General features: G+C 38.2%; 1 protein-coding gene across 1 annotated transcript; it reads right to left on the reverse strand.

Moving 5' to 3' along the window:
• Positions 1-19: 19 nt before the first annotated feature.
• On the reverse strand, positions 20-18,867 carry fam102bb (family with sequence similarity 102 member Bb). The gene is made up of 11 exons (XM_044361549.1): positions 18,584-18,867; positions 13,742-13,862; positions 12,181-12,210; positions 11,591-11,707; positions 11,089-11,135; positions 10,084-10,178; positions 7,340-7,441; positions 6,014-6,248; positions 5,214-5,350; positions 4,415-4,484; positions 20-3,422 (listed from the first exon to the last, which is right to left on the reverse strand). The coding sequence occupies exons 1-11, from the start codon at positions 18,727-18,729 to the stop codon at positions 3,380-3,382; spliced, it is 1,143 nt and encodes a 380-aa protein (XP_044217484.1). The 5' UTR covers positions 18,730-18,867; the 3' UTR covers positions 20-3,379.
• Between the last annotated feature and the right edge of the window lie 1,119 nt (positions 18,868-19,986).

Below are 19,986 nucleotides of genomic sequence, written 5' to 3' on the forward strand. Positions count from 1 at the left end.
AGAATCTGTACATGCTGAAGGCTTTCAACTGTTTTATTTAACAGTGCAACGTACACATTTTAAGCATCCAGTACACTTGTTCAGGAAGCAAATGTTGGTTGAAAGGACAAGTCTGTAACAGAAAACACTGGACAGTGTCAGAACAGCGCAGAACATCACTTTACAGGAGAATACATTTTACAGTTATATAGATAACAGCTTCACAGAAGAGAAGAAGCAACCATGTTTGTAACAACATGTTAGGTACCAAGATGAACTTACCTGTGTCACACAGGTAAAACAAGTGATTTTTATCCAAAAAGACAACAACAACAACAAAAAAAAACTCCAATAGTTTATCCGGTAGCCATAAATCATACACTTAACACTGTCTTATGTAGTGAGAACACTTTTTCCTAAATACTAAAATATTTAGCAAAAAGATGGCACAGTATCAGTAATGAAAGTATCAAACACAAAGACGATGATGTCCTGTAAATGTGATTTTTAACAGGACATCTAAATCATGCTGAACATAAAAACACGAACGGAGAACACTGATTTACAGTCACATCATACACTGACGTTTTGTGCAGACATCTGCATTTAACATGAAGTAATGAGAACAAATAGATTTCCTACATGCTAGATAGGTAAACAAAATAGTTCCTTTCAATGTGGAAATGTTCAGATTGAAGAGAAAAGATGGCACAATATCAAATCAAAAATCTCAAGGACATTAACAAATATGTGAAATTCTGCAAATATGATGGCGATATTAAGTGAGAGCTATTTCGCTAGCAAAAGGACATCTTAGTCATGCAGAACGTACGAACATAAAGACGAAGAACACTGACGTATAGTTAAAACACCATAGACTGATGACGCTTGTGCAGAGATGACATGTATATAGGTTATTTAGAAGAGGTAAGTATCCTGCATCTACTATGGCTTATGACAGGAGACAGATTACACACACTAGTTATGATGTTCCTAATATTCTCATTATGCATAGGCCTGACAGGGTCCCAGGTAAAACAGTGTGTTGTGTACTTTGGCTAATTTGCTGTCAGTCTAATTAATTGCGCACTTAAATCTCCTATTAGCCTAGAGATGCAAATAGTCAACATGCATGACGCTATCTGGATTTCTAAACTCTCAGCAGACACTGTTAAGATTAAATCTCTGTTTGCAAGTGTTCATGTATCGATTGAATTTGTGATTAAAAGCCTGTTGTTAATTCTAACAGTTGATATGACGCTAGGAGATAAACATACACAAAACTACTGTATTACTCTGGGTCTTTTCAAATACAGGTGCTGTTGAGTATTTTCTTCATGGCAGTGGATTACTGAACTAGTCCTTCACTGTACAATCCTGAAGTGAAACAAACTACAGTATGCATTAGTTGCACATGAACCGAACTGTTGTCTGTCACAGGATCTTCGATTCGTTCACAGATGTACTGAAAGCCTCCCAGCTCAGATAGATGTAGTTGAGTTGCAAAGCGTAGCTATATAATAGATATGCATCTGAAACACTGGAAATTAGATATATGCCCTTTATAAGCACATTTATCGTAGAAGCCCCTATTATATTTGGCATGTATTGCCCAACAGAGGCAGAGAGCAGTAACTACAGAAGCAGCTAAGTCAAGAAAAAAGGGGTTTAGTGTTCAGACTAGCTGCCAAACTGTAACATAGAAAGTAATGCCTTCATTTTGAACCTTTTTTAGGTTGATTACTCCCAAAAATGAATCCCATAGAATCTATATACCACCAAAAACAATGCAGATACTGCATTTTTTGGATCTTGAGGGAATGTGAGGGGAAAATACAATATCTATAAACAAAATGTGTTCTTTCAGCTTTCTTGTCCTTTTAAACTAGTTTAAGAAAATACACTTTGATTATATATAGTCTATGGCTTTTTGGAATTAAACCTGTTTTGCTAATGTCTATCTATTATTAACATTTATTTTACATTATACTAAAAGTAAAATTAATTTACAATTGAATGCATTTAAATATGTGATTTTAAAAGTAGCTTAACCACAAACAAATTGCATGAATTTCACTGGAGGGAGTGAAAAGCAAAGCCGGCAGAAGTTAGCTGGGTTTTTTTCCTCTCCGTGTTAAGACTTTAGTCATGCAGAATAAGAAACTGAATTACCAAGATGTTGGATCATCAAAATGGATATTTGTCATTTAAAGATAAAAGCCAGAGTGCAGTAAATGTAACAAGAGCCCAGAGATTACCAAACTAAAAGGTAATTACTGCAACATTGGGAGCAATATGAAACCAGAGTGCAGCTACTGCGGTTTGGTTTTTAGGCTCCAATATGTAGCATTTAAAAACCCATCTTAAGTCAGTTTTCACCAAATATGTTGTCACTGCATTTTGCCTTTGAAGGGCAGATTAGTACTGCAAGATCTTCTAAACAATCCTCAGCAGCGTGCCAGACGAATAAGAACAGGGTCCTCTATTATAAAAAGTAAGCAGTAAATTTTCATGTTTTTCCATTTTCTCAATCCGAGTACCAACATATCATTCCTTACAGGAGATCATGTCAAATCCCTCCTCCATAACAGCTTTACTGTTACTACTAACAAAAGTGGTCTTACCACATAGCAGACACATACACATTCACACACAGTCCACGTTCACACATCTAATATCTCGAGTCTGGCGCCTCGTCTTTGTAGTAAAATATTCTCACTTTCAAAACACCGATGTTATTTTCAGAGTGCTTACAACTACGGCTTTTTAGCAGCTTATAGGCGGATATTAAATAGAACGTCCTATTTTAAAAGGAAGTCCACGACAAACACGTAATCACTGAGAGACAAAAGGAATGTACTGAAAACATATGGCATATTCTTCTTCAGTGTAGAGTTCGGTTTGCTCTGATGATGCGCACACAGAGCCCGTCCTTAAGTCCTCCATTAAAGAGGAAAGGTTAATGGTTTCCTTCCAGTTCATAACGGTTTTTAAAAGAGTTTGGTTGCTGCACGACAACCCGGAAACACTCAGGACATGAGTGGAAAGTTTCCACACAGGGAGCCAGAATTAAAAAAATCTCCTCACATGCATGTTAAATACTTTGAACACTCTGGTCAATGGGTTTCATTTCCCATGATTCACAGCTGTATGTGTTTACACTGAGATGATAACCGTCAACCTCTAACTCTCAGAAATCTATCAGGAAGCTACAGTGTTATGTAGCAGATATGAACACAGGAGGGCACTGTTTACCATTCACTGGGTGATCAGGTTAAGAGATAGTGCTGATCAGGTAACGTGTGTGCTGCAGGAATTAAGATTGAAAAGGGACACAGCCTCACTTCCAGTTTTTTGGATCTAAGTGTCAGTGTCAGTCTGTCTCTGAGAGGCTACAGGTTTAACGCTTCATCACCACCTGCTCGTACGCTCCAGCACCGACCCTGGAATGACATAAAAAAGACAAAAGCAGCCATCATTAGCTATCATACTGTATGGTATATCTGACTCATATACAAAGTGGAACTCACAGCTTACGATGCATTTCATTTCCTCTTTTTCTGTTGTTAAATGTTTGTTAGACTGCACCGAGCAAGATCAAAATTTAAAGGATAAAGCTGATGATATCCTATAAGTGTTATCAGTGTAGCCAAAGCCTGATATGGCTTATTCCTCTGTGCTGTAGACCTCCACTACTGTCCAAAAACTATTAAAAACACACCAGTGAGCCATATTCGTACATTACAGTGAACATCAGCACTGTAATTCAATTATTTTTACTTTAAGTCCAGCCATACACACTGCCCTACTGCCATAAATACTAACCAGTATTGATTCACAGCTGAAAAAAGTCCCCAACAAATGCACCATTTACTCCTATTTGAATCATGTTTGCCAAAGACTACAGTGCCCAGCTGTTTTATATTATCATGTAGCCTTTTTTCAAAATAAAACTATATATTTGTGTTTAATTTTTAAAGATTTACTCCAGTAGGAACAAATCGTCTCCTGGTTAAGCGCTACAGACTGCTATCGAGTATTAAGCAACAGAATTAACGCATTGTTGGTTTTGATCTGTGGGCTTTGTGGACAACAGGAAAAATATAGAATAATGTCAGACTTATCCTTTAAATACAGGAGACTCTGCAGATGAGCCCTATTTGCCCCAGATTCATTGTAGGTAATCTGGTGTGAGTACACTGACAGGAAACTATCTTTGTGCATAAAAGGTAATTAAAGACTGAAACAGTAAGATGTTGTCCTGGACAGCAGCTACTGTGAAGTCACATCAAGATAAAGTTGGAATAAACAGTGTTGGTTAAATCTGCAACAAAAAAACTACATCCACATCCTTCACCCGTTCCACCTACTATAAAGAACAAATCGTGTAACATGACTTCAGTTCAGTGAATAACCCAAGGATTAAAAGTCTCACCTGGTGGGAAGGTGATGGCTTCCGAGGGCTGTACTTCCTCCAGGGCCGACGAACAGACGCAAGCCTTCCTCTGAAACAGACACAGTTGTAGTAACATTCAGTCAGTACAGAGAGCACCCTCATCCTGTTGTATAATTCTTGTCATGAAGAGCAGCCAGTTGCTAGGCAATCTAAAAATATTCATGTATAGACAGGAGCTTTCTTTTTCTAGCTTTGAGCTGGATGAGGCCTTGGAAAGAAAAAAACAATGCTTTACTCCTCAAAGTACACAGACTGACTCATGGGGGTAACATAATATTGTTAAGTTAATTATTACGTTATGCAAAGTAGCTTGCACTTGACACATACAGTACAGTAATCCTTCAGAGTGTGGCTGCAACTGACGATTATGTCTATGATTGATTAATCCATTGATTAAGATATAGATGGATTAATCAGTATTCAATTATTTTTTTTGGTTAACTCATGTTTTAGTCTATAAAATGTCAGAAAACAATGGAAAATGCCAAAAACAATTCCCAAAAACCCAAGGTAATGTCTTCAGATTAATTTCTCAATCTGACCAACAATCTAAAATATTAAATTAATAATGACATTAAACAGAGAAATGAAGTAAATCCTGGAAATAGCAAATTTCTGTTATTTTTACTTGATATGTGATTCCAGAGTTTGAGGATATTGTTGCATCTTATAACTCTAACTGTTCACTGATGAGACATTATAAGATTAGGAAAATCTATTTGGGAACATACAGAAGATAGACAATCCTTTTATTTTTAGTGTGTGTGTGTGTCTTTACCTTCCGCACTGGAGTCCAGTAGGCTCGGTGTGAAGTCTTGACTCTGGAGAATCTTTTCTACCACGTCGTCGGCATCCACCCGTGTGTCGTCCATTCTCTTTAGCTGAGACTCCATAGAGTCCTGCTTCACTGGGTGTCTGTGGGGAGGATACTGATGGAGTCATTTTGTGTCTATTTGATCACTAATAGCTTCCACTGCAAACTGAGGATGTTTTTTTATGTCATAACTTTGCATTTAGTGCTAAAAGCAGGGGTGTGGTAAACCAGTGAGCCGTAGGATTTCACAGAGGGCAGCAGAAAATGATTTTTATAGTTGACTCATTATCACTAAAAATGTTTGTTTTCGGTGACAGCCACACAGTCATCAGTGCTACTGATGGCTACTGATAATGTAGATCCTTGTTTCTCTTTTGATTACCAGCACCTCAAGTTATTTTAAACAATACGTGTCATTGACACCACATAATGAAACAACAGACACTCTTCCTGTGCTCTGCCTCAAAGCTTTTCACCGCTCGACATCTGCTTCCTGAAACGTGACAAACCTCTAAGGTGCGATTATGTTGGACTTTTGTTAACTTCCCCTATATAACTTACTGCTGCTCTATTTTGTGCTCACATATGTTTCTCATGCATTTATTTCTGTCCTTTGCACAGTATCTGCAATAAAAAGATGACAAATGTTTGAATCACTGATTATGAATTAAACAGTACTATTGACAGGGGTTACATCTATATCTTCTTTTCATAAATTGTATTTCTTTGTGCTCCTTTACTCGCAAAATGAACTGATTGCTCACCTGTTGAGTCTTTCGCAGGACGAAGCGCTCCGGACAGGTGTGCCCGTAGGGTTGCTAGAGGTGGCGGCGGGGGCTGGATGTTCAGGCAGAGCGGGACAGGGTCTGGACTCTCTGTCTCGGTCCTCGCTGGGTTCTGGGATGCTGCCGATTCCTGTCGAGGCGCTCCCCACTGAATGGTTTCTACGGTGGCTGAACTCTGACATACTGGAGGAGCGGGAGTGACCTGTGCTGTAGCCTGACAGGGATAGGCAATGATTCAGTAGCAGTTGTTAAATAATATGCTCTAGAATTACCTCAAGGGTGCTTTAATGTTTTCAAACTGAAATGATTATACTTTTCCTCTCGTGAAGTCAGTAAAAATTGATCTTTAATCAGCAGCTCTTAATATTTTGCCATCTCAACTCCCAATAGGGTATTTCAGTAGATCTGTCAGCAGGTTTAAGTATCTCTATGCCCTGAGAATCCTGCAAAGGTGTATTATAGTATGTAGTGATAGCACCAGCGGTCTTAACTGCATTTAAACATTAATGAAAATGGATCAATTTGATATCACATGCACATAAATCTCAAATAATTGCTTTCCCAATGAAGACAAATGTAAAAAAGATTTACTGTCTAGCATCAGAATTAAAATATTCATTCATAAATCAATAATCAGCTATTCTTATGAAGCATTATACTGTTGCTTTTTTTTCTAAACCCCTTTTGCTGTTGTGCAGATTTGCAACTTGCAGTGTGTTTAATGATTTAGCAGTTCAGTAGAGTTGCAGTGACACCCACCCACACACTGCTGTCCCTGTCATCAGCGAGCCATTTAAAGTAAGAGACATCTCAGGGCATCGGTTCAATGCAGCCATGGAGGAGCAAACTTCCCACACACTAACAAGAGGTTCAAATAAATCTATTGAGAGTTACACTTAGCAGGAAACACATTTTTAAAGTCTAAATTAGAGAGCCATTAGAGCTGTTTGCAGTACATCTCTGCACTTCCTGTGATCTTTTATTACTGTCATCTGATCTGTCTGTAATGGAAACTAGAGCCTCAGGTCTGAACTCTCCGGTAGAGTGTCGCTGGAAAATTATTTTATCACTTCCCTCCCTCCTTCTGGCGTGACGAATCATGGAAGCTCCAATAACACCGTATTTGTCATGAGGCAGACTAATCATCTTGAGTTGCACATACCAACCCGTCCCCCTTTATAAGCGCCCCGTGACGTTTTACTCATTATTCCGCCACCTCTAGTAACCCTACCGTTGATCCGGCAGACCAAAATCTGAGCGTCTGAATAAAGCTTGAAGTTTATTTCCAAGCAGAAACAGCCTTACCTGAGAGTTTGGACTGTTGGCTGGCGTAGCTGGAAGTCCGTGAGTGGCCGCAGCCCGCAAGCTCATCTGAAACAACAGGACACTTCCCCTCTCGACTCTCGGCTAGATTAGAAAACAGAAGAAGAGACAGATGTAGCACGACGGAGGCTGAAAAAGCTCTACAAGAGTCTGTTATATTGGAGAAAACTGCCATCACTTGCCTCTGTTTTAGAAGTAATAAACACCAAATCTGTGTAGTATCATATACATTGTAAATTAAAGTAGGAGTTGCTGAAATAAGTGATCCAACATGTGTTCTGGTTAGAATTATGTTCGACCAAAGTCAATCAATAACATCAGCAGCACAATTACAGGTGTCAACTGTTCTCTGCTTTGCAAAACATCCAACCCCAGATATTTATATGACTGTATCTGTATCTGGTCTGTTGTCAGAAATACAGTCAGATTTTATTTGAAATCATAGACATGGACCCATTTTGTGCTGTTTCTTCCATACTGTATACAGTCACTTGGTGTTTTAAATTGTATACAGTCTGGATACTGTCAATGCAGTGTTTATTTGCACCCTATTGCTTTCAACTGGCAACATCAGCAACATATAATGCAAAAATACAGAGAAAACATCCTCTTTGTGTAGACAAATAACTTCCAAGGTGAGAAATACTACAGACCAGCACAAACACAGAATGATTCTAACACATCGTCCTTCATCGAAGCATCCTTGAGTGAATGAGTGACCACACCTGGCAAGCGTCTGGTCACAGTACTTTCTTGTTTAGAAGAATGGCTGCAAATAACAGGGTACCTCCTTATGAAATTCTTTCACCATACTTTGCTTATCAGTATTGCAACACAAGTGATTCTGCAATCTGTGATAACACATCACAAGAAAACGTGTGACTGAAGAGGAAGTTTTGACAGCTGAGGTGAAACAGTGTGAACAGTCTGAAAAGTTTGAGCCTGTTTATAACTCGTGCAGCAACATGAACGCGTGCAACCGTTTTAATGTCAAATGGCCAGACCAGTAAAAGGCCGAGCTGTCAAAAAGCTAAACATTTTAGAGTTCAAATGCCTGCAGGGAAGGAAATGCCTCTACCTTAGCAACACAACAGAAAATAGAAAAAGGCCATTGAAGGACACACACGATATCTTAATGGATTATTTGTCTCAGTCTGTGTCTCTCAGAATAAGCATCAGCCAAAAAAAAAAAATCACCACACATCCTATCTGAAGTGAAAGAGAAAGCTCAGACACATGTAAGTTAATATACCTGCACCTACAATGCAAACCTGCATAGCCAGGACATGATGATGATGCTAAAGAAGCATTATATACAACCAACAAATACACACACGTGCACATGCAAGCACACAGCCCCCCCTTAACAGATTTGAGCACAGTCCTATTTTTAACCATGTAAGAGCCTACAGGGTCAGAGCAGATTGTAGCTAATCTAAAAGAGAGCGAGTTTAAATTATACATGAAAAAGCTGCACTACACTGAAGCTTCCAGGCAGAACAAGCATTCAACATACATGAACACACACACACAGGACAGGAGAGGAAGGGGGGGGGGGGGGCAGGAGAGAGAAATGTAGCAGAAGGGGACAGCTGGAAGAGCAATATTTTCATAACACTGAATGGGAGATAAATAGCGGTTACATGAATCCTACTGTCATGACATGAGCGTGTGAACACAAGTGATCAAATGAACTCCCCAGAAAATTGAAATAACTACATCGTGATGTGCTGCAGCGTTGTAAAGAGTGATGCTTTTCTTGGAGTGTTGGAGGTTTGAGTTCAACCAAGCTGCAATAAGCACCTACAGCTTTTCTAACTAGTTCATTTAACCAATACACCAACAAAAAAGAAGTACTAAAAATGGGCAAAAAAATCAGTCTGGACCTCAGACTTAGAGTAGATGTTAGTTGCCAGACTTGGTGACAAATAAGGCTTTCCGTCCTACAGCTGCTTCACAATAAAAGCCTTCCAGTCATTTCCCTGTGTAAAAATTCTTAATGTAAAGCAGCGGCAGGGCAGCTAGCAAAGGCTAGGTGTGTTTTCAAAGTTGCTAGGGACACAACATTGGGTCGAAATATGTAATAATGTGTCAAATCAGAGGTTGTGGTTTAGTTCATTTTGTAAACAACGTACAGTACATTTGCTTGCTATAAAGTGCCAATAAGGGTGAAAAAGGAATATAACAGAACTATATCAGATAGTGATACTTACAATAACTTGCATCCTCCCCTGTTCTGAACTTGGACAGTAAACTTGGATTATAATCACTCTAAAATTATATGTGGAACCAGATTACCGACTCTTAATCTGTCATTTTGTTTGTTTGCTAGAAAGCTATATACATAGAATAGAATTTGACCGCAATGACAAGCGATGAGGTGACGTTGAGCGACTTCACTCATGCAGTGAGCATGCTTCACACAGCACACTGACTCTGTATTTGTCTGCAGCACACAACTCTGCATGTGGGATTAAAATCAAAATGGAATACTGTTTCAGCCTTTTAATTACAAGCCAAAATGCCGGGGGGGGGGATATTTTAGCTTTCCTGAAAGCTGGTAGGAATGTACACATATCATTCCGATGTAAATCTACAAAAACAATGAGCTCAGCGTGCAATGGGATGGCTGAAGTGTGCTGTATCAGGAGCCTGTAAATGTTTAGAAAAGCAAATGGGATGACTAAGCAGAGCACAGGAGTGTAATGTGGCGTGGTCGGTCTCACCAGAAGAGGCTTTCTGTGAGTCCCCTCCCCTCCTCTCCTCCAGCAGGCTCTCTCCATCCCCCTGGATCCCTATCACTGTGGCTGTGGAGGGAGGCCTGATGACAGAGGACAGACAATGAGGCTTTATTTCCTCTCTTGTATTTTAATGTGTCTGTTTTAAATAATTCTTAAGAAAAAAAAAATACAAAGTGAGAAAGACAAAAACAAGGGGAAATGGGGCACAAGAGGATTAAAATAAAATTTAAAAAAAAGATTAATGGAGAGACAGGTTAGGTCATAAAATATTGTCATACAGCTGTAGATTCTTAGTGTTTAAACACATGCTGAAACAAAAGAAGATACAGCTTTTGGCACAAACATACAGCCTACTGAATAATTTTTAGGTCACATTTTGCCCTTAGGTAAAGCAGCATTTCTTTCTCTGTACTGACACATACTTTCACTGAAAAGCATATTTCTACTAGAAGAAGCTGTATGATAATTTAAAAGTGTATCACTTGCAGGGTGAAAGTTGTGATTTTCACATGTGGGAAACTGATTATTGGATTATGGAGACTTTTCCAGGTTTGAAAAAGCACAATGTAGGTGTTTTAGGTGTGGTAGCTGTTAGTGTCACACCTATACACTAGCATTTTTGGAACAGCTCCTGAACAAATGCATTTAGCCATATCATGTCATAACTTTAGAACATTTATTCCTATAAAAGACAAAGAGCAAAAGAACAAAAGAACAAAGAGGACATGGCTTTAAATTACAGTGCGGTGTAGGTCATGGGTTGGTTTTGGTTTTCCTAAGGTACCTGAAATATCCAAATCTGAGAAGGTCCACTGTGAGCACAAGCATTAGAATAATAGTCATCCTTAAACCACAAGCTTTTTTGGTCTTTTGCAATTAGATGATTTTTCGATCATATTAAAATAAGAAAGTTTAACTTTTTACCTAACAGAACCACAACTCACCAGATTTAACACTGTATAAAAGTAGAAAAATGTTACTTTCACTTACGTTTTAAAGCAGGGGTCCCCTGACATGAGCTGCGTACTGATGATAACCTATTAACAGAAAAAAAACAAACTTAGTTGTACTTAATGCCAGCTTCACAAGACCAACTGATCATCAAAAGCTGTAGAGAATCTGCATTCCCTGATTAACTCAAAATGTTGAATTAGGATTTTTTCAGAAGGAACTTTGTCACAAATTAGGGATTGTTATAATGCTTCATGAAATGTCACAGAAAATGGCAGAAGTGGTAAGACAGAAATCTACATTTTCCCTTTATTTTCCACAGCTGATACTGCTCTTCTTCAGTGGTTTATTTCTGGCTACAATCTAATGGACCACCTTGGCATCTGGCCATTGTTCTTGTTAGCAATGTTAGACGTTTATGCAAAAACGCTTTCCCTGCTAGTTCCTAGTTAAGCAAAATACCAGGCTTGTATTCAAAACACCAAGGTGTCCTAAAGAAGTCAAGACGGCTGTGGATGTTTTACCGTAGCTTCAATGTTACCTTGAGAATGGAGTTGTCCTGACGGGTGTTTTTGGTATCGTAGCCTTCCAGCAGACATCTGCGGGTTGTGTTCCCTGAGCCAGCAAACTCTGCTAAATTCAGATCTGCAAAACCGAGCTGTAGAAGAAAGAATGACACAAGATGACCTTCTGTCTCTCTCAAGAGACTGATCTTTTACCCAATCAGCTCTGTGACAATTTCTGGATGTAAAATGACAAGTGTTCACATCGACAAACTTCAAGGAAACCGAACAATATTAACACTTTTGAACTTTGAACTAACAGGATCTCCAATCACTTTATTCTTTAATGACTGGCTGGTAATCTGCTGCACTTTTAACATTCAATAAAAATGATTTTATAAAGTCTGAAGCGTGTAGAAGAGGTTTTGCATGCTGAGTAAATTACTTTCAAATAGTGAAAGTGAACACATATGACATAATGAGCCAACCTGCAGGCATCAGAGACCATCTGTTTGCCAAGGGCTCGCAAGACTATCTACATAAATACGGCTGATTACTATACATCTAGGTGACCTGGAGGTTAGGTAAGGGGATGGGGGTGGGATAACAGAAGCATGTGCGGAAATACCTTTGCATAAGCCTTTCCACCTTTCAGCTCCTGGAGAAGACAAACATAAACGATTAAAAGGTTACTCAAAAAAAGTCTCAAATCGTTAAATAGTCTTGAGGCTTCATTCCTGGTCCTGTGAAATGTGGCGTTATACAAGTTATTGAACTTCAGACTAATAACTTAATAATTTAAAAGTACTCCGTGGAGTTTTTGACCACTAGTAGCCCTATGAAGCACAATTTAAACATCGGTTGTTGGTATTTTGCATATGTAATCAGATTCATGCTGTTCTGCTCATCAGTCGTAAAACACCATCAAATTTGCAATGCACCAAAAAAAGTAGTGAAGAAGAACACTACCAACAAGCAAACATGAATGTAAATAATGCAATATTATAATAAAAAAAATCATCTCTGCAAATGTTTTATGAGGAAGGGAATGCATTCAACAAGTTTGTCAGACCTCGAGGATAAACACAATGTGTTTTGGTTAGAAACAGAAGTTTTGTTTACAAGTAAACTTCACACGGTTCCTTAAAAATGAGCTGGAAATATTAAAACAGCAATAATAAAATTTTACAAATGTGCTCCTTTGCATCATCAGAAAAAGTACAGCATAAAAGTTATTCAGACTAATAATTTAGTAATTTAAAGGTAGTCTGTGGAGTTTTTGACCACTAGTAGCGCTATGGAGCACAATTTACACAAGTGAGTTTCTGTTTTGTTGGTATTTTACACATGTGATCAGTTTCACACCATTTCACTGACTGGAATAAAAAGGACACTTTTTAATCTCTTCTTAAAACATACTTTTACTGATGTGTTTTTATGTGATGTCATCTTTCACTGTCTATTATTGTTTAGTACTGATGGTTTTAATTCCCACATTGCTCTCCTTTTCTTTTGCTTTACTTTATTCTGTGAGCGGTTGTATTTTGTTTAAACACTGTAATTTAAAAATGCATTTCATTTTCATGTGTTTTTGCTTTGTGATTTGTGTTTATAAATGTGCAGACGATGTTAAGCAATTTGTAAACAATGTTTTTAAAAAGTGCTATGTAAATAAAGATATGGTTATTATTATTATTATTATTATATTATCCTCATTCTTACTGACGTTTTTGTCCCACATATACTTCAAAACTATGCAACATAAATCCTTGTAACTGCACAGAGCGCACTCGTGTTTAAGGCTGAAGGTTGAAGGATAACAAAAGGATGTGCGGCACAAGATTTCACATTGATGAGTCAGTTTTCTTTAGAATGCTGTGCTTGCTATCTGCTGTTTGGGAGACAGTTCACATTTCACTCTCAAGTTTCTAATTGCCACACAGAAATTGAACATAACCAATATCAGAATTTAATCCAGACAAAAAAAAAATCAATGCTACAAATTTGCAAGGATGAGACACTCCTCTTTATCGCAGCCTTATATTTACACCGATAGACTGATGGCTTTTATATTTGCATGAAACTCTTGCCTGATTCATCTTTAACCCGATAACATTTGTTAGCATTCAAAGCATGACATCGTGGATCTATACCATAAACATATTTATGTCTGAAGACTCATACTGTACCTTTCTGACAGATACACGACACACACAGGGGTCCAGTACACCTGTCCCTGCACTGGCACTCATCTTACAAGGAAAAGAGAACCTCTTCCTCCATCGAACACAGTTGGCCTGCACCGGCTCCCTGTATGAGGAAATCACAAAGACTTCTTTTAGCACGAGGCAGGCTCAGATATCGCACAGTCTGTGGGCTCAAAGCCAATTTCACAGATTTTACATAGACATAGACATAGACTTTCATGTGTCTGTTCAACTAGAAAGCCAGTTCATTTTCTTTATAAATTATAGATATATTATTATATACATTAGAACTCATAATCTACAGTTTGCCTCATTGATGCAGCACATGCTACACATGAGAAAGAACTGGTTAAGCTTAACGGTTAATTATTGACCTTGGAATTATTAGTTTGACAAAAAAATTCTAATCACAAGGTCCACTTACAGGTCATTTCTTGAGCTTTCAGACACATCTGGTGGCCTTCATGAGCATATGCAAGTTTATTGAGTTGTCACAGAGATTGTTCAGTTGTTGTCATGTGACCTAAACTAACGGTTATTTTCAATATCAGTTAATCTGTCCATTATTTTCTCGATTAATCAATTAGTTGTTTGGTCTATAAAATGTCAGAAAATGTTGAAAAAATATCAATCACTATTTCCCAAAGTCCAAGGTGACGTCTTCAAATGCCTTCTTTTGTCAAGACCAACAGTCCACAACCTGAAGATATTCAGTTTACTGTCATAGAGGACCAAAGAAACCAGAAAACATTCATATTTGAGAAGCTGGAATCAGAGAATTTAGACATTTAAAAAAAATGACTCCAATGATTAATTGGTTATCAAAATAGTTTCATTCATTTTCTACCGATAAACTAATTGATTAATCATTGCAACCCTACAAATGTTTACAACTATAAAACACAAAATTGGGAAAATGTGTAACTATAATGACTCATGTCTAATACTCTCTCAGTGTTGCATATAGCACCACAACAGATTTTCTTCTCAGTGTTCAAAAACATTTTAGTAGATTTCAAAGATGATTTTTTTTTTTTACTGCAGATTCATAAAACTGATCTACTGCCTTGTCTTTTTCTTTCCTGGTTATATTTCTGTTAAGTCATAAACTGTGGAAGCACAACTTCATGTAATCTTAATATCATTGTTACATAACACTTAAAACCACTTAGGCTGAATGACTACTGGATTACCAATCCTTACATCTCCTCCCTGCTACTGAATCAAGCTGCCAATACAAGCTTATGTGCTTATCCTCAGATTTTTCTGGGCTCTTAATAAACAAGCTAATTAATTACAGTCCTGTTTTCACCTATTGATTCATCGGACTGCTGGATCCTGGGGTAACGGTGGCAGGTGCGGCTTGTATTGACATGAGAGTAGGAATCGAAACACGTGCGCACACACATCCTCGGCCAATAACTAGAGGTTAAAATGAGAGTAGTAGTCTACTCTCAATGAGAGGAGGAACTGAAGTGAAAGGGAAGAGAAAGCGTGTATGCGTGGGCAGCATTACGATATCCCAGATGGCCCCTCTCTCACTGGCATCGTCTCCTCTCCCACTCACCTAACTGACTCCCTTCTGTCAAGACAGCCCGAACGCAATGCATTTCTGATCTACTATTCTTGGCTTTAAAGACAAGCAGGGCTGACCACTCTTCCTCTCAACAAATGCAACAAGTAAAATAAATATTTGAAAAGACTTTAAATCTGAAAAAAAATGCCAAAATAGACATAGAAGACAGACAGAAACATACTGTATTGTTGATGACATAAGACTTAAAAGATTGAGTAAGTGTAAGGATTAGATGGTTAAGACTGACTATACAGGCCCGTGCTGTGCATTGCATCCCTGCTTCCATATGCATGAAGAGCAGCAGATGCGTGACAAATGTTTTACAAACGCTGACTTTATCCTGAGGTTGATAAATTGAGTGAACTTCCAGAGTCGGAGAGAGGGAACTCCCAGCCAGCTGGACATTGTGTGCTTTGGAAATTCTGACTTGATTACATGTACTGTTAGTTCACAGCACTTCTCAGTGCAGTAAAATCCTATTAGTGAGCGTAAGTCTGGTTTTAAGCACCGACGGAGGACGTCTCTCTCATCTCTCTACATGCGTAAGATGTTCAACTGCAGCTGCTCTCCTAGAATCTCAGAAACACTTCGGTACACAGAAAACAAATCTGTTTCACATGGATTTGATGTGTGTTTTTTCTTCTTTCTGTGTCTTAGCAGCAGGTCTGAATCTATCCATAAAATTTCTCAAAGAAGAATAACAAGGGAACTTTGTTTTTGGGCAGAGACGAAGGCGCGGTCTTGATGACAAACCACGCCAAAGGAAAACAAGGGCTCATAAAACAACAATCCACACTTCCCTTACACTCAGAGATGGAGTGACTCAAAAAAGCGTCACTAGAAATCTAATTTAGAGCTGCAGAAAAATGTCATTTAATGACTCAAGCTGTAACATTTCAGAACATTATGTTTTAATATGAATCTCAACTATGTGAACTTCTCTGTCTGGGTTATGGGATTAAAAGTACATCGTTTCTTGACATTCATTTCTTGCAGCGGCTGTTCACGAATGAAAAAACAGTGCAAAGAAAATTGCAGCAATAATAAAATGATCCTATTACCATCCTGATTCAAATTATCCCACACACAATGGGCCTTTTTATTCACTATAGAGCAAACAGAAGGCATGTTACATAATTAGGGTGAAGCCATCTAATCTCTACAGTCTCACTCCAAAACAATGCGTTTTTCCTTTCTTTAGTGGTAGAAGCCAGTCGGACTGTAACTGATGGGTGAAAGTGCAGAACCGGTTACAAAAGAGAAGACTGTGTTTACTTGTCCCAACTAGTCAGCAGTGACAACATTGTCCCGACACTGTTGTGTACAGCAGGATGACGCTGAATGACTAATGGTAATTTCCTTTCATGGCAAAGTATTTTATGCCATCTTCTAGTTGCTTTTGACAACTATTTGGGTGTAAAAATGAACAATTATTTGTGAATTATCACATTTACACCACCACATGAAATCTGGTGGACAGTTTACACTATTATCTAACATTTTATGGACCAAACAATTGATCAAGATTACAGCTGCAACGATTGGTTGATCAACAGAAAATTAATCCCCAACTACTTAATCGATTAATCGTTCTCTTGTCTTGTTCCAGCTTCTCAAATGTGAAGGTTTTCTGGTTTCTTTAGTCTCTCTCACACTCACACACACACCTCTGAGAAAGCCTCTTGCATTCCCACATTTTATAGACCAAATAACAAATAAATTAATCGAGAAAATAATCGACAGATTAATCAATAATGAAAATAATAATTAGTTGAGAAAGCACTTCTGTATGTGACTTTTGGGGGTTAAAAAATATCAGTGGTGGAAGAAGTATTCAGATCTTTTACTGAAGTAAACCAATACAGCAGTGTAAAAATACTCCTTTACAAGTAAAAGTACATAAGTGTTAGCAGCAAAATGTATTTCAAGTATTAAAGTAACAGTAGTGATTTGGTCCCTCTGACTGATATATTATTTATATGACATCATTAGATTATTAATAGTGAAGCATCAGTGTTAGAGCAGCATGTTACTGTTGTAGCTGCTGGAGGTGGAGCTAGTTGGAACTATTTTATATGCAGTTAGCTAGTTTAGTCCAGTGGTTCCCAACCTAGGGGTCGGGCCCCTCCAAAGTGTCACCAGATAAATCTGAGAGGTTGTGAGATGATTAATGGGAGAGGAAAGAAGAAAAAACAAAGTTCTGATACACAAATCTGTTTTCAGTTTTTGGACTTTTTCTCTAATCTTTGATTTTTGCTGAAATATTGGATCGTTTGAACATTTATTGGAATGAAACCATGTGAGAAGTTTAGAGGGAAAAACCACTATTTGGTGGAGCTGTTAACAACTCATAGACATCTGAAATGTGACCCCGACTACATCCTGCTTTTCGCACAAAGAAGAACACTACACATCAAAAAGGTTGGAAACCACTGGTTTCATCTTTAACAATGTGTTGTATTTTAAAAGCTAGTTATATTATCCATTGTGTCAAATTTTCATATGAAAAGTAGCTAGAGCTGTCAATTAAATGTAGTGCAATAACAAGTAGAATATTTCCCTATGAAATGTAGTGGAGTAGAAGTATGAAGTAGAATAAAATGGAAATACATAAGTAAAGTACAAGTAGCTCAAAATTGTACTCGAGTAAATGTACTTTCCACCACTGACAACTATGCATTGTTCTTGCATTAGCACTAAAGCATCAGTTGACATGGCCTCATCAATATTAATCAGTTGAGTATGCAACAGAGTCAAACTCCTTTCACCTACTTCACTGGAAATGACTGAGGAATATTGATTAGACAGCAATAAATAAAGGAAGCATATTTGGCTTTGTGGCAGTTACGTGACTTGCCAGCTGCACAGTAATCAATTCCACAACCTCAGCGAGGAAGTTAGCCTATGAAACACAAAGGTGTTATGAATATGAAGACAATATGAACTAATACACACGCTCATTGTCACACAAGGCTGATGTTTGTTTCCGCCAGTCGGTGTTAATATGTAGTTTATATTTCTGCTTAACATTTAGCCTACTGGTTAAAATCTCTGGTCGGACGGTGACGTTAAATTTGGCCGTTAATAACTGACATTAGCTGGTTAGTAACGTTAGCCTGTTAGCTCGTAACGTAGCTTTGTGAGCTAAAAGCTAATGTAACTGTGTTAATTTAACCTGCGAGCAATAAAAAAGCAGGTCCAGACAGTGTGTTTCATGCCTGTATTAAATAAAAATCAAACATCCTCACCGAGAAGACTCCTCGGAGAAGCCGCCGTCCAGTAGTCTGACTTTACAGAAGAGGACACCGTTGACAAAGGGGACAGACGACAGCTCGTCCAGCTCAAAATCCACCTTGAACTTGAATTTCTTCTTTTTCATCATCATTAAATCCATACACAGTCTCAATGCTCTTGAGAAGATGCTCCAGTCTCGCCCGTCGCTGACATTACAGCCCCATTGTGTCGTCGCACCGATCCAGTGTAGTGTTGTGGGGGGATGTGACAACAGTCAAATGTGAAACTAAACTCAGAGCGACTTCCTGTTGTCATTATTCAGAATAAAAGCGGTTTTTGAAACACATTAAAGGACCAGTCTGTAGAATTTAGTGGCATCTAGTGGAACAGACTTGGCAGAAATGGAATATAATATTTATAAGTATGTTTTAATTAGTGTATAATCCCATGAAAAATAAGATTTGTTGTGTTTTCATTACCTTAGAATGAGTCCTTTCTATCTACATAGGGGGCAGGTCCTCTTCCATGGAAGCCGCCATGTTCAAGCCACAACTGGGGCTGAAAAATGAAGCCAACAGAGAAATGTCAATCCCATGGATGTATAGTAAGAGCTGCTCAGCCTTGCAGACAATTTTTTCCAATGGTCACTCAAGGTATTACAGCGAAAAATCCCCCTGTGGCCCAAAAAGCATTTTGCCCATAGACCACAATTGTAAAAGAGACGTCTGTAAAACTGCAAACATCAATTATGATTCTTTCTATTGTGAACTTTTGATCCATGGAGGTTTTATATTTGTAAAATGTTCCTCGAGCTAAGAAAAGCAATTTAAAAATCTGTGACTTCATCTCAATGTAAAGTCTATGGGCTGAGTGAGAACTCGCGGGTGGGGCCAGCGGGGGAAATACTACTGCGCATATTCAGTGGGCCACACAATGCAGAAGCAAACCCAGCTAAAGACTTTTTTGGCGTATGTGCCAGCCAAGCAATTCCTATAGGATTGAATGGGTGCCATTTTTCCGGTATCAAGCTCTTATAATACATCCATGGTCAATCCCCATAGACCCTATTGTTAAAACTTTATAGCAGAAACAAACATGTTTACAGCCTGATACGAAAAATGCTTTTGGTCTCTTTAGCTTATTTCCCTGTTCATGTGCGGAGGGGTGAATTTTTATATAACTCACCTGTTTAAATTTTTATTAAGGCTTAAAGTTATGCATAATTAAGGGCTTGGCTACTTTGAGTGACAGGGGCTACCATGGTGACAGCATTGGTTAGATGACATAAATATGGCGTAACCCCAGATTCACAAAGTATAGTCATAGCCGTTGCTATTTCAGTTTGTTTTCAGCTCATGAAAGTTAATTGTAACATTTTGGTCACCTAAAAAAGTCTTGTTCAGCGTTTGTACTAAAA

The sequence above is a fragment of the Thunnus albacares genome, chromosome 9, assembly GCF_914725855.1.
Source record: "Thunnus albacares chromosome 9, fThuAlb1.1, whole genome shotgun sequence".
NCBI lineage: Eukaryota > Metazoa > Chordata > Actinopteri > Scombriformes > Scombridae > Thunnus > Thunnus albacares.